The 15928-nt window shown below is 42.9% G+C and overlaps 1 protein-coding gene across 1 annotated transcript in view; it reads right to left on the reverse strand.

Annotated features, from left to right (window-relative positions):
* Window positions 1-1840: 1840 nt before the first annotated feature.
* The window catches only part of TNFAIP8L3 (TNF alpha induced protein 8 like 3), a 38904-nt gene continuing 24816 nt past the window's right edge, over window positions 1841-15928 (reverse strand). The window contains exon 2 of the mRNA XM_017896207.1: window positions 1841-3676. Coding sequence (XP_017751696.1) covers window positions 3114-3676 — 563 coding nt within the window. The 3' untranslated portion in view covers window positions 1841-3113. The remainder of the gene's footprint in view (window positions 3677-15928) is intronic.

The raw sequence follows: 15928 nt of genomic DNA on the forward strand, positions 1-15928 counted from the left end.
CCAGATGACTGATGCAAGCTGCTCCTGCCACTCCTCAACCTTAAAGAATGTCACTCCCCTACTTGGTTTGCTGAATCAGGCATTGCTGTCTGAAGTCTGTGTAGGGCTAGATCAATTGAGCCATCTTGTACCATTGCTTATTTTGAAATTACTTTCCCATCATTTCGCAAAATGATATGTTTGTTATTGGGGACCTAAAAATGCAGCTATTCTAACTCTGCTTTTGTGGGTTCTCATACTGAGAATTTTGTACAGAGCTCTGAGCACAAATGCACATCTAGAGTCCTGCTTTGTCACATTTTTTTTCAGCCAAAACAGCCTTGCAGGGCCAGCAGGTGATGTGGTTAGAGTCCTCAGGATAAACCAATAGGACTGTATAATGAGATGCTAGCTTTGGTCACTAGATTGTTATGTAAAATATTTGAAATTTGTAGGCCTTTCAGCTGCTTGATGAAACTCAAGAATCACTTGATTTAGATGACAATCATATGTTTGAAATGTGCACATGGGATTGGTTTTGGCTTTGTATTTTTAGAAGAGTTCTTGTGCCCAGGTAGCCCAGCTCCCCACTGGTTGCTGCTGCTAAGTCTGGGGGTCTTAGATAGAGAGCCCCCTGGCTCCCTCAGCAGGGAGCCTAAGGTAATAGAAAATGTTTTGCTCCATACTCTGCCATTGCACTTGGTGAGATCCACTGGTGGAAGTGCTGATCCTTCCTTGACCAGAGCAGAAAGGACCCAGTTTCCTTAGAGACTTGTGGGCTGTCAGAACCCAACTCAGCCTTCCTCCTACACTGTTGTTGTGCTGTGGCCTGCAGAGCCAGGAGAGAACCCACCACCTTCTTTAGCTGGGGATCCTGCCTTCTTCCCCACTGTATCTTACACGGACAGAAGACAGGTTCACTCATTCCTCTTGGTTCTGAGTTGGTCCACTTAATGAACAATGAACCTACTTCTAGAACCATCTCTTGAACAAGAAAACAGTCTTTGGTCAGATAAATATATCAAGGCAAACCTTGAAGACTCTGCATGAGAAAATCCAGCACTGTTGGACTGGTGCCTTGCAGGCAGGTGGGAAGGAAGGGGAGCCAACTGCTTGTAGTTCCCACCAGAAGTGCCAAATGACCAGCCATCTCCCCAGCCCAGGTGTGCACAGGGCATCATTGTTCAGCCCTTGGGTTTGAGTATAGGGCGAGGCCATGTTTGTCCAATATGGAGAACAGGGGTTGGCCTTACTCCTCCATATTCCACACTGAATAGCCTTCCTATGAACTAATTCTGGCTGCTGTGGCTGAAGAACGTAACTAGATGGTTTGCTCTGATATTGACATGACAGCCAGCTGAGGCTGAATGGCCAGCGAGGCTTAGTGGACACTGTTTCACATCTCCCCACAAACCATCTCCTGATGCTCCTGCTGGAGATAGACCGTGGGGTGTGATGAACCATATGGCTGCACTAGTATGGTATTTTTGTATTATCATTAGAAGGGAAGCACAGGAGGATGGGAGGAAAGGCAAGAGGAGCAAGTCTCTTAATGTGGCACAGTGTTGAAAGGAAGTACATTGTTCTGATGTTGGTTAAGACTATGATGAAAAGATGTCAGAAGCTGCACTGTGAAAGCAAGGCTGTGACATTTGGAGAAGGTGGTTTGTGTCTGTGGGCTAGCTCCCCATTGACCATCTCACAGATCCACCCACTTATGCTCCCCTGAATCTACTTCCCCTTGGGGTTTGAGTGCAGAACTCTTGCTCTTCATTTTCTTCTTCCTTTCAATCCTGTTATTCTTAACACTGTATTTAACTCCAAGGAATTTTATTTTGAATCACAACTCTAAGATCTGTTGTTTGGAGGGTAGTTTCAATTTATTAATGAACCAGAGAAAATAGCACAAAATGACTGTGAAAGGCCAAGAAAGATGGGTAGGGGTTAATTCTGCCTGATTCTCCTGCACGTATGGAATAAAGCCTCCCTGAGCTCCATGCCCCTTAGATAAGGGAAGGCCGGTCCTGCAGAGGGAGCACAGTGTTTTTCTGTTTCTGTGTTGTGGATGGAAAACTCTCTCTCCCCACCCCCCATGGAAAGTTTCCCTCTGCAGGATCATAAACCTGAACATCTAAGACCTCAAAAAACACCTCTTTTTATTATTATTATTATCATTTTTTTTTAGAGACAAGAGTCTTGCTCTGTTGCCCAGGCTGGAGTGCAGTGGCATGGTCTCAGCTCACTACAGCCTCCATCTCCTGGGTTCAAACAATTCTCCTGCCTTAGCCTCCTGAGTAGCTGGGATTACAGGCATGCGCCACCACGCCTGGCTACTTTTTGTAATTTTAGTAGAGATAGGGTTTCATCATGTTGGCCAGGCTGGTCTCGAACTCCTGACCTCAGGCAATCTGCCCGCCTCAGCCTCCCAAAGTGCTGGGATTACAGGTGTGGGCCACCACACCTGGCCAAAAAGACGACTCTTGAAACACATTTTTCCAATTTGCAGCTATACTTTTTCACACCTTTGGATTTCACTTTGTCTGAAGCAGTACATTTAGAGATAGATTGCAAACCCAGTCCATTAGATTCTATTGTTCTTTTCCCTTATGCTGCTTAATAGTCTACATCCAGGTTTATCCCCTCATGCTCAGAAGACAAAATATTAAGACCTTAAATTAGAGATTCCAAAAGCATGAACATACATCATCTCATCTGGTCCTCACAACAACCCTGTGAGGCAGGCAGGCATTATGGTTCCAGAATGCAGAGGACACAGTCCTAACTGGTTAAGCTGGAAACCAAATCCATGTCCTCTGTCTCCTGGTCTAGTGCTCCTCCCACTCCATGAGATGAACTGCACTCACTGTAATGAACAAAACAGCCTTTCTGCTTGAAATAGATGAAATGTCCTTTGGGCTTGCACACAGGTGATTTTAAGTAGAAACCTTGCTGGATAGTGCAGAAGAAAAACACACCTGTGCTCAGTTCAACATCAGAATCAGCATCGGAGGGATGAACAGGACAGAACATGGACATCTTTGACAAGGGTTTCTGCTTATGTTCTTGATTCTCACCCAGATCATGGTTGAGTGATGTAACTTTAAAGCAGCAAAGTCCAGGATGGGGGAAGGCATTTAAAGGACTTTCTCATCTAGCAACTTATTGATTCCTTCACAAATCCTCTTGAGGTTGGGTCTACAGTCTCCATCCAGACTATAAAGGGTAGAGAGGAACTCCACATTGGCGAAGTGGTTAAAGACGTGGTTGATGCGCCCGTGGGTCCTGGGCGTCAGGTGCCGCTGCACCAGTTCATGTACCAGGTCCTTGCACTCATGCAGGAGATTGGAGAGCACGTTCCTATCGAAGGTGTATTCCACCTCATAGAAGCTGACGATGGTCATGGCGGTCTGGTTCAGCTTCTTCCGGAACTTCTCCACAATAACAAGCTCCTCTTGGCTAAACTGGTTGTTTCGGTAGAGGATCCCGATTTTGATCGCCACCTTGATTAAGTCTTTCATGATCTTGTGGGCTTCCTTCTTGTTGTGAGTGTGCTCTTTGGTGACTTTGTAGAGCTCATCAAAGATCTCACTGCTGGTGTCATCAATCAACATGTTGGCCACAGTTTTGCTGGCTATTTTGCTCAGAATCTTCTTCTGGGCTTGAAGAGCAAGACTCTTTGAACTAAAAACATCAGGACCTATGGTAAAAAAACATATAAAAGTTTTAGAGATATAAGAACTGTCTATTACTTTTCCACAAGTAAAACACACTAACTTGAACTTATGCTCTCAGAGCAAAACTCATGTTTTTATATCCCCTAACTCCCTAACTAAACCCCACCCCAGCCTGGTTCCCCCACTTTCCTCTCCATGTGACATGCTTGTTTACCCTTTCAAATCCTCTACACTGTGCTTATGCTCTTTCCTCTGCTGGAGGTCATCTCCTCTTATCCAGGCCAAATCTTACATTTTTAGGCCTACTTCATTCATAAAGCCTTCCTGATTCTATTAGTTCACAGAGAACACTCTACCACTGCTCTCACACTGCAAACCATTCAGCTTCGCAAACTATACAGCAGCAAATTATTGCTTAATTGCAAGAATGCAGCTCCATTGTCAACCCCATTCCCAGGGCAGACATAGATAGTTGATCATGACAGTCATTTTTGACTGAGTCTCAGAACTCACATATCATTGGGCCTAAGAGGTATTCTTTTGCTTTTGAAATATTGAAAATTGGATGGGTCTTTCAGTTACTGTTGCCAGGTAGCTGTTGTGCTGTGGTTGTTATTACCTGTGTGCACATCAATTTACACAAAAGTTGTCAGAGATTTGGGAGAAAGTCAAGAGAAATTTTTGTAAGAAATGTTGCCTCTTGAATACTCTTGATGGCATAGAGAGTTGTACTGTGAGAACATCAATAACTCCACATCAAAGATGCTACAGATGAGTAGTACTCCGAAGGTGAAGCAGCTTAGGAAGACCAGACCCAATTTATTTTGCTGTTATTTTCCACTTTATGAATGAATGAGAACAATATATGTTTAAAAAATCCACCATATTATATGCAAATAAGTCTAAAAATCCTCTTTCAATATGTATAAATAAAAATTCTAAGTAATAAGAAAGCCATGGTTCATAATTTATAGCGTATTTTTTTTCTTAAGAATGCATAAAATGGCATCTTACAATTGATGGTGTTTTGATTTGATGAAATACTCTACAAGGCCACCAATTAGCTGGAGCTGACATCTGAAATGAAACCCACTAGCCATTCTCACTCTACAGTATGTATGCATATTGTTCTTATCTTCCCAAGGAGATTCAAATTGCCCAAGGACAGAGGCAATGTCTCCCAGAGCACCTAGCTCAGTTCTGGGAATAGGGAATGGTGCTGTTGAGTAAAATACCAGAGAAATGCTGAAGAATAAGAAAGTAGTAAAATACAGTGTACACCAAACTGATACTAAGAAAAACCAATATTCCTTTTGAGAATTGAGGGTCCTTGAGAATCGCAAGAGCTTTTGTCCAGTGCTTTGTGTTCACACAGGAGTGACAGGATACGCAGAGCAGACAGAGCAATGGCCACATGCCTGGCTTCTGTTGTCCTTGTCTGGTCCCTCCCTCTCTGCTCCTGGGTCAGCAGAACTAAAGCAGCGAGCACCAGGGGCCTTCCACAGCCCCAGCAAGCTTCTCTTCCAAAGTCTGAGACCACAGAATCTTTAAGCAACTTCACGCCCAAGTGACCCTAACATGGCCAGGCTTTTCCCTTCTGCCTCAGTGCTAAGAGGAATAAACACTCATTGTGCAGAACATAAAAGGAATGAACAATCTCTCCTGACTCTTCTTTACTATGAGAAAGCTCCGACTTCCTGACTGATGCTATTCCAGAGTTTGAGGCAAATGATATTCCTGCCCAGTCTCATCATCTACCAAGATCACTAGAGCTTTGTGTGAATAGCTTTTGTTCTCTGCAAAATCAAAGTTGTTCTCCAAAGGCAAATATTTACTAGCACTAAGCATATTCAGAAGATTGCACTGTATGCTTTGAAGTCAATTCCACAGAGGAAGCTTAAAGACTTTTGAGTAATCGCCCTGTCACTGAAATAAGTATATGCCTCCTCAGGTGACTATTCTAATAGGAATAGTGGAATGTAGACGGATCCATTCTAGAATATAAAAATATGAGTCATGGCTTTGTAGTCACAGCTTCTAAAAACTTCCCAAGAATAAGGTCTTTAGACTCTCTACAATTGCAGCCAACATGCATTTACACAGACGCAGCAGGTCAACTACATATGCATCCAGTGGCAGGTTAGTGCCTGGGGACAGGGACTCGTGTGTAAGCCTGACTTTACCCCCAATGCTTGGCACACTGGCAACACACAGGTGTCGGCTGAGTGAAGGGAGTGCTGGCTCTGTGCCAGGTGCTGTTTAACCCTTTGGGCTGGGTTAAGTGGGCATTTTCCCTAGGCTTTCCTGCTGGCCTGATTCCATACCCTGCTGTTTGTACTGCCAGCATTTCCTCTATTCTGCTCTGGACCAGTTGTCAGAGCTCACATATCCCCATAAGATTTATTTTAAAAATAATTAATTGGCTGGGTGCTGTGGCTCATGCCTGTAATCCCAGCATTTTGGGAGGCTGAGGCAGGTGGATCAGTTGAGGTCAGAAGTTTGAGACCACCCTGGCCAACATGGCTAAACCCCATCTCTACTAAAAATACAAAAATTAGCCAGGCATGATGGCATGCACCTGTAGTCCCAGCTACTTGGGAGGCTGAAACACGAGAATTGCTTGAACCCGGGAGGCAGAGGTTGCAGTGAGCTGAGATTGCGCCACTGCACTCCAGCCTGATCAACAGAGCAAGACTGTCTCAAAAAATAATAATAATAATAATTATTAATTCAATTTATCGATATTTATTTTATTTTGTTCTTTGAGATGGGGGCCTCGCTATGGCAGCCTCAAAGCTGGCCTTGAACTCCAGGGCTCAAGCAATCCTCCTGTCTCAGCTTTCCAAGTAGCTGGGACTACAGGAATGTGCTCTGTGCCTGGCCCCTATAAGAATTTTTAAAAACTGTGCACCTCCTTGAATATTTTAAAACTTGTCAGCAAGCATTTTTCATGTTAAGATTAAATAGTTAGGAAAGATATAATTTCTAGATAAGGTAAATAGTGACATTTTCAAATTAACCTGTTAAATCATTATTTTAAATGTGTCCAATGTAACATAAGTACCGTTGTTATATAATACCCATTACTGTACACTTTAAAAATGATGTGAACAAGGTCTTCTTTAAAAATTGGAAATGTTACATTTTTTTCTCCTTGAAATTGTATCTCTATTCTACTTCACCCACAGCACTTTAACTTCATGTATGTGCTTATGCTTGAAAATATTTATCAATCCATCATAATTCTCTACAACCAAAGGATGCATATTAATTTAAATTTAAATTAAAAGAAGATAGATTCCAGGGACCATAAATCTCTAAGCAAAAATTAAAAATTTCCTTTGGAGTGAGTTATCATTTTAATTATTTTAGGTATAATATAAAGTATCAAAACTTTGATAACTACTTACTAAACATAAGAAATGAAGTTTTATTGGAAATGTACCTCTAAATAAGATGGGCAGGGGTGAGTTATGGTGCCTTACCAAAAGAGTCATCTTTGGCAATGCGAATTTCACATCAACTCTTTGTTTGCCAGGAGGTTTTGTACTCCCTGGGCAAAATGTCCATTAAGATTTTTCTGGCTAATACGGTGAAACCCTGTCTCTACTTAAAAATACAAAAAACTAGCCGGGCGACGAGGCGGGCGCCTGTAGTCCCAGCTACTTGGGAGGCTGAGGCAGGAGAATGGCGTAAACCCGGGAGGCGGAGCTTGCAGTGAGCTGAGATCCGGCCACTGCACTCCAGCCTGGGTGGCAGAGCAAGACTCCGTCTCAAAAAAAAAAATAATAAAATAAAGATTTTCTTCTTGGCCACCACACCCTGTAATCCCAGCACTTTGGGAGGCTGAGCTGGGCAGATCGCTTGAGCCTAGGAGTTTCAGACCATCCTGGGCAACATGACAAAAACCTGTCTCTAGAAAAAATACAAAAATTAGCTGGATGTGGTGCCATGCACCTGTAGTCTCAGCTACTTGAGAGGCTGAGGTGGCAGGATGGCTTGAGCCCAGGAGGTTGAGACTGCAGTGAGCTGTGATCATGCCACTGCACTCCAGCCTGTGTGACAGCGAGACCCTATCTCAATAAAAATAAAATAAAATACAATGAAAAATTAGCCACGCATACACCTGTAGTCTCAGCTACTCAGGAGGCTAAGATAGGAGAATTGCTTGAGCCCAAGAGGTCGAGGCTACAACAGTGGAAGAAAGGGAGATCCACCATGCCTTGACCTTAGGTTTCTTCTTAGGCAGCTGAGTTTGTATATTAGTATATACAAAGAATATGTATTGAAGTTGCCAAGAGGAATTTGGATCTATAACTGAGTTCCCTCAAAACTCTGTATATGTTGTGGAATGTCTCTGGATTCTTGCAGTCTGCTCATCTACCATTCTGAATCTTACTCTTCTGCAAGAGCAGCAGCCTTCCATGAAATGTTAAGAAGTGTTCCTTGGGAAGAAAAGAAGAATTTCTTGATTACATAAATTTAAAAAACACTGATTAAGCATTCTGTGAGATTTTAAAAATATTTCTTTAATACATTAAGGTGTTCTATCAACTCCCAGAGAGAAGTGGGTGTGGTAGGCAGAATAATGACCCCCAGAGACATCCACATCCTTATCCCTGGATATGCTGCCTTACATGGCAAAAGGGAATTTGCAGACATGATTAAGTTGAGAGTGAAAGAGGGAAGTGGGAGAGTGAGTTAGAGAAAGAGATGCAATGATGAAAACAGAGGTTGGGGTGACATGGTGGCTGGCTCTGAAGATGGATGGAGAGTCAGAACCAAGGAATGTGTCCTGTAGAAGCTGGAAATGGCCAGGGAGGGGATTGTCCCCTGGAGCCTCCAGAAACAAAACAAAACAAAATGGAGCCCCTGCCAGCACCTGGATTTTAACTCTGTAAAATCCATTTCGGACTTCTGATCTCCAGAAATATAAAATTATAAATTGGTGTCTTAAGCCACTCAATTTGTGGTAATTTGTTACAGCAGCAATAGGAAATGTATTCAGGTGGGTAGAATGAGATGTAGCAGTCTCAATTTTCTTTGATTAGGGAACTATTTTTGCCTCCTGAGTGACCAAATGTCCAGTTTTCCAGCAAGGAGGGCTTTCCCAGGCAGTGGACTTTCATTGCTAAAACTGGAAATGTTCCATATAAATTGGGACAAGTTGGTCATCTATTCCTGAACTACTAGTGATGTATATTTATCATATGAAGAACAGAGAAGTAACAAAGACACAACTTGAGAGTGGAGGAAGATTATACCATTTAAGAAGCTCTTATCTCAGCAGGGGAAGCTGAGTACCTATCCATCTTGCCACATTTACCACCTGCTCTACCTGCTTTTTAATTCTAGAGCCAACTTTTGTCTCTTTTAGACCTAGGTCCCCCTTGTCCCTTGTCTTCTCTGCAATTATTGAGCATTTACTCTTAGTTTGGCTATGTATCAAGTGCTATGAGGAAATCCCGAGGAAAGTATTCAACTGGGTCTTGCTCTGAATATGATCCTGCAGTCAGGCCAGATATAGACAATGAAACAAAATACAGAAACATGTGAAACAGCCCACATTGGCATGAGTGAGAATAGTTGGGGTAAAGTACATGGGCTCTGAAGGTGGATTTGCATGTAGGTAGGGACACCTATGATGTTAGGAAGTGGTTTCTAAAGTCATGGATATAGGCCAGTATTTTTCCCCAAGTCACCAAGTCCCTGGGTGGTTTCCCTGATAAGCTTCCTGCCATCTATTTTGTATAAGAATTTATTATTTACCTGCAAGTAATTTTGGGTACAAACTTCTACAGCGAGGGCTCAGGAGGGTCACCGGGATAGCATCTCTGAAGCTTTAAAGATCAAAAGTGTCGTGCAGAGGAACCCAAATATTATGGACCGCTAAAATTACCAGGAAGGTTTTAAGAAAAAGCAACAACCAAGTAGATTTCCACACTCTACCCCAAATTGTCACAAGCTCCCTGAGTGATTCTGACATGATGAATGTAGGACCCACAATTGGTAACAGTGTGCTCCAACACGCATCCTACAGAGCACTTGTCCTGTTAGATGCTCCAGGAAAGAAAGTCTTGAGGTCAGTTAAATGAGTTTGTAGATGACAATATATCATGGTTTGCTTTTGATAGTTCACCATACCAGGTAGCTTATTAAGGCTTTGAGAAGTCCTACAGTAAAGATACCTGCATAGTTTTGTTTAGTCCACCACTTCTCAAACTTACTGGAAATATACATATACACATGAATATATATATGTCATATGTCACATATATATATGACATATATATATCACATTCTCTGGTATGCATTATAGGAAATAGTGGGATAGGATTGAGAGAAATAAAATCAACACACTGGTTAACAGAACACTTTCACAACTCTCAGAGATTAATGGGGAAGTTGGGGAGATACCATTGTTTCCAGCATGCATACATAATGTTACAAATGATTTAAGGGAGAGAGAGGGCACTGAGGGAGGAGTCCCATTTGGAAGAGTTTTTGCACATGGAAATCTTGGCCTTGCTTTCAACCATCCTTCTGCCTCAGCCTTCTGCACAAGGTGCCTATTGGCGACCCACCAAGGAGGAACACTGCAGGCTGAGGGAAATAGCATGAGCTAAGCTTTGGGAGTCAAGGTCACGGGTGTGCTTGGGATATTTGGGAAACAGGCCTAACTAGTGGACCATGTTTATCAATGGGGAAACACTAAAAGATGGACGATAGGTCTTGGTAAAAACTTCTCTTTCTGTATACAAGCCCTAGGAGAGCTCTTTTGGCCAGGGATAATTCTTTTAACCATGTTTGAACAAAAGTTCCCATTTTCCAGGCATGAAAGGTAATGGATTGTTTTATAGTACCTCAGAATCTCTGAGAATAGATATAAAAATGTGATTATGTAGCGATAGCAAATTCATCCTGGTAGAAAGACAGGGGGCTTCCTTAAACCAAGATTGATAGAAGAGCTCAATCAAAGATAATATGAAGCCTCTGAGAATAAGGACCCTTCAATCATTTACAAGAAAGGAAACACACCAGGACTATGTTGGGAGAATGGGGTGACAATGGCAGTGAGCTAGTTTGGAGAGAGAAAGCAAAAGATAATTTAAGGGGGGAACTTCACTGCATGGAAAAGTGCTGGGGCCAGTCTGAGCTTCTGCTTTTATAAATGATGTTCAGCTGGAGTACAAGTGATGTTTCCATGTTTCTAGAAATACTAAGCTCTCCCAGATGGTGAAATGCCAAGCTAATGGTGATAAACAACAGGAAGATCTTTACCAAGCTGGGTGAGTGGGTAAAAGAGCTTCAGCATGGTAAGAACAAGGTAATAAATTTTTGGAAAAATAAAGTAAATGATAGTTATAAAAGATGACAGGCTCTGAGCTCTCAGCTACAGCCCAGAAAAGGGCTCTGAGCATCACTCCAGGATGTGGGAGTGGACAGGGTGAGGGGACAGCTATTCTCCCCTCTTTTTCACAGGACTTGGAAACTTCTCTAAGGAGTGTGTGGAAAACTTGAATGTAAATGTGGATAGCTGTGTCAAAATTATAAAATGGGAAATTATTTGTAATAGCCAGTATAGATCAGAATTACTTCGTTTCTCTAAATAGCTTAAGATAATGGCAGGGAAGAGAATTAGCTAAAAATGTTAAGCAGAGGTTAAGAGTGAAGATGGTTCCCAGAAGAAAACAATCTGGAGTGCTTAATGGGCATCATCTGTCAAGGCAGGGGACCCAGAGGACAGGGAAGGTGGGAGGAAAGGCCCAAGGGAAGGGATAAGAGCCCTAGGCGGAGGGACATTCCTGGTAGTCCAAGTTTCTGGCACTCAATCACTTACACTTAATTGTTAGGGGGAAAAAAAACCCCCCAAAATGCAGGAACTTCAAGCAAGCCTCCTTGAGATGGAGCAGGCTCACAAACTACTTTGAACTATCTTTTCTTTTTTTTGAGACAGATTCTCGCTCTGTCGCCTAGGCTGGAGGGCAGTGACACAATCTCGGCTCACTGCAACCTCCGCCTCCTGGATTCAAGCGATTCTCCTGCCTCAGCGCCCTGAGTAGCTGGGACTACAGTTGTACACCACCATGCCTGGTTAATTTTTGTATTTTTAGTAGAGATGGGGTTTCACCATGTTGGCCAGGCTGGTCTATGAACTCCCGACCTCGTGATCCACCTGCCTTGGCCTCCCAAAGTGGTGGAATTACAGGTCTGAGCCACAGCGTCTGGCCTGAATTTGAACTTTCATGATGAGCAACCATCCTTCTGCTCAGTTTATGCAGCCAGAAAAGCTGACTGAACCTGTCACATCCCTCATGCTCCATCTTTTACTACTGATAAGTGGCCAGGAGCAAATGGGGAGAGTGATGGCCTTGCCGTTCCTTCCCATCTCCTTTTCTGTTCTGTGGGTGAATGATGAGGAAGGTGTTTGCTGTAGGGGTGAGGCGTGGTGGTCTGCAGGATGGGATATCCTTGATGATGATAAAATGCCTCCTCAAGAAGACACTGCCTCTGCTTTAGGTTTTGGTTGTCCCTAAGAAGCTGTGGGGGCAGGACCATTAAGGAACTTTAAGTAGTGTTTTGAAATGTGAACCTAACACAGTTGTGGTTTCCAGAGAGACTCACTGAGTTGTTGCATCTCCAGTGGATTCAAACTAGAAAACATTTTTCCATCCCTTGTATAAACCTGTTGTTTGTATATTCCTAGAATTTTAAAGAAAGAACATGGAGATGGAGGAGGTAGAATGAAATGAAAGTCTTAAGGGATGGCAGGGCCTTTGAGTCAGAGACAAGAAAAAAAAAAAAAACCTTGATCCTCCCCTCTCCCATGGAGAAATAATCAAAGCTTAGAAGTTCATGAAAATTGCCTTTGATTGGTCCAATTCCTTTCATACGTGAGTGAGGATGGCACTTTTGAGGCTTACAAAAGGCATTTGGGAACACTTTAAAAGGCACCCATGATGAAACTTAGATGATTTAGAAGGGTTAGGGAATGGATTTTTCAGACTCAGGGTTAACTTCACAGCATATTCTTGAAGACTTCTTGGGTCTGGTCCCTTCCCAACCCTCCAAAGGAGCCACCTGCCTTGAAGACAGACCCTGAGCTTACCCCTGCTTCTGGGAAGACCTGAGGTCTCCCAAATTTCCACCACCTGCCACAGGAAGCAGGCAGTTTGTGGGACTCATAGGGGACACCATGACTGAAAGAGTAGCAGCCTCCACTAGGCACCACTGGTGGGGTGCACAAAATAGAACTCTTAGAACCTCTATTTCGGTTTCCTTTTCTGTAATGAGATAAATTAAGCTTTACCAATATTTAATAAACAGATAGATTTGGGCCCCACTGTTGTGTGGCATTCTGAGGGATGAGGGAAAGATCCCCCACGTGGGGTGGGGAGAGGTGTTTAGTTTATGCCTCACTTGTTTGTTCTCTTTCAGTAGTTTTAATTTATTTCAGCATGTTTATGTGTGCTTGGTTAAACAGACTCACTGATTATATTATTTCATTCTAACTAAACTAGCCCTTGCAAAATAGCCCAGTGATTTCAAAAGATGCCTGAAAGAAACAAAACCGAGGACTGAAGATGAGCTCCTAATCATACAGACACATGTGAACAGCAGGAAAACGCAGAGTGGACAGTTATCCTTCCTCTTAGCAAGAGCTTTCCCATAGCCCCACTTTAAGGGAAAAGTAATGATCTAATCAGATCTGACAATAAGTGGACCATCAACATTTCAAAAATTTCTATAGGACAACTTAAAGAATGGATTTCAAACACTTTTACTTGCCTCGAGATATTTCCTGAAGGCAGTAGGAAGTCATGGCAATTAGAAAGATAGTTAAACTCCTCTTGTTTAAAGATAGTTAAATGCCTCGTGTTTCTGATCTTTAGCTTGTCCTCTGGGTGACAGGGAGAGAGCACAGTAAGGAACAGCATGAGTGATTGCTGGGGTTCAGGGATGAGTCAAGGATGATGATGAGTGTTTCTTCTAGCTTGAGAGACAGGTAGGGTGAAGGGATATAGAGGTGCCACCAACTGAAATGGACATCTTGGAGGAGGAGCCAGCCTGTAGGGAAGATGAATTCATCCCTGAGTTCCTGGTACCCGTGGGGCATCTGGGTGGAGATGGTGACACCAGCCTGTCTAGCAGGACACTTCAAACCTCACCTGTCCTACCCTAGTCTTCTCATTTTCCCCTGCAAACCCTATCCCTTTCCAGTAAGCAAGAGATGATGAAAAGACCCATCTTCCTGAAATAATTAGCCCACTAGAGATCTTGAGGGATAAGTGGGTTCTTCCTTCAAAATGCAAACACGTCCATTTAGCTGGTTAAAGTGGGTTCTCTATTCACTTCAGTCAGAGCCACACTGTATCTCTCTTGGGGGTCTCTCTCCCCTTTGTCGTCCACCATCAAACCACCCCTCCTCTTTCTTTTTTTTTTTTTTGCAAGACAGAGTCTTGCTCTGTTGCCCAGGCTGGAGTGCAGTGGCATGATCTCAGCTCACTGCAACCTCTGCCTCCCGAGTTCAAGGAATTCTCCTGCTTCAGCCTCCCAAGTAAGCTGCGATCACAGGTGCATGCTACCATGCCTGGCTAATTTTTGTATTTTTAGTAGAGATGGGGTTTCACCAGGTTGGCCAGGCTGGTCTCGAACTCCTGACCTCACGATCTGCACCACCCCCCCCACCGCCTCCCAAAGTGCTGGGATTACAGGGATGAGCCACTGCACCTGGCCTACCCCTCCTCTTTCATCAAGCAAATGAATTATTTAATAATTAGGGTAGGGAGGGAGAGGCAGCCTTGGGTGCAATAGGACAGGGGCAGAGGTTGGAAGGATGAAGGACTGAATTACGGGAGACAACCAAACACAGAACAGGGGTGCTGGTTCACCAGTCTTCATCCTCTCTGTCATGTGACCAGCTTTCCTGACTCCAGCTCTGGCTTAGGTGCCCCTGAGATCCTGCCTTTGGCTGGGGCCTGCTAACAGGCACAGAGCTTTGGCTTTGTAGTTGGTAGCTGCTCAGTCCCAGAGATTCATTCATCCACAGGCCAGGAATGAGAATTTGTGTGTTTTGGGGGCACCAACACGACAAAATTTCCCAACTCTTTTGGACATTTTAAGGGTGCTGAATAAGAACATACAAAAGCAATGGTAGTCAAAACAGGATACAATTTCAGATTGCTTCAATGCCTTACATTGAATAATTACACTTGAAAAGCAGCATTTAATTGTCTTCAAGATGAAGACCTTTCCCCTGCCCTTATTCCTGGGCCTTGAAAAGAAGAGAGATTGGCAGGGGGAGCTGTAAAACCTTTTAGCTCTTTATCTCGGCTTGTTTTAGAACTTCCAATCCATCACCCATCAGTACTGAGCAATCTGTAACTCAATTAATGATAATGTCAGAGATAAGGACAACTGCTGAGTACAGATTATGCATATGAGTTGGTATATACCGTATATTTGATCCTCATAATTCCTCAAGAGAGGGACTGTTTCATTTTATAGATGAGGAAACTGAGGCATAGTCAATTTAAGTAATTCACTGCCAGCTAAGTGGCTAGTAAGTAGCAAAGCTGCAGTTGGGCCCAAGTTCACCAGACACCAAAGCCTTCCTGCATCTGCCTTTGAAAAACTCCCCTTGGCTCCCTAATGACTGCGATTTCTCACTTATTTAAAATATTGAAGGCCTCAATTTAAATCTCCACCTACCTGGGGGAGTTATATTTCATCACTTTTTTTAAATACAAAAGGGAGAGTCTCATGTGATAGAACATATTCATCAAGACTTGAAGATAGATGTAGCTTTCATTTTTAGAGGGAATTCTATATATTTCCAGTTACATATTGATTTTACAGCCAGCTCTGAAAAGTGAATGAGTGTTTGCTAATTTTACTTACCAGAGCTAACTGAAGCAGATACTTGTGAAGCCAGTGGGGGGTGAATCATCTCCAAATCAACAGGTTAATTTTGAAGATCTGAGAGATATTATTGGCTCACTGCAGAAAAGTAACCATCACTAAAAACAACATCTACTTACATGATTTCTTTAAATGCAGCTTATTCATTCCCCCAGTCCCTTGCATCTAACAAATAACTAGTGTCTCTCTGAATGGTAGATCATATTCAGGCATAATAATAATAAGTGCTTACTCTTCCATGTGCTTTATGCAGTTAAGCTATCATATTCTTGTAACAACTGTATGAAGTAGGCACTAATGTCAGCAATAGCAATGGATGCAGCATTTCACATCAAGGAAACCAAGGCAAATAG

This window comes from Rhinopithecus bieti, unplaced genomic scaffold (assembly GCF_001698545.2).
Source record: "Rhinopithecus bieti isolate Rb0 unplaced genomic scaffold, ASM169854v2 scaffold_27781, whole genome shotgun sequence".
Taxonomy (NCBI): Eukaryota; Metazoa; Chordata; class Mammalia; order Primates; family Cercopithecidae; genus Rhinopithecus; species Rhinopithecus bieti.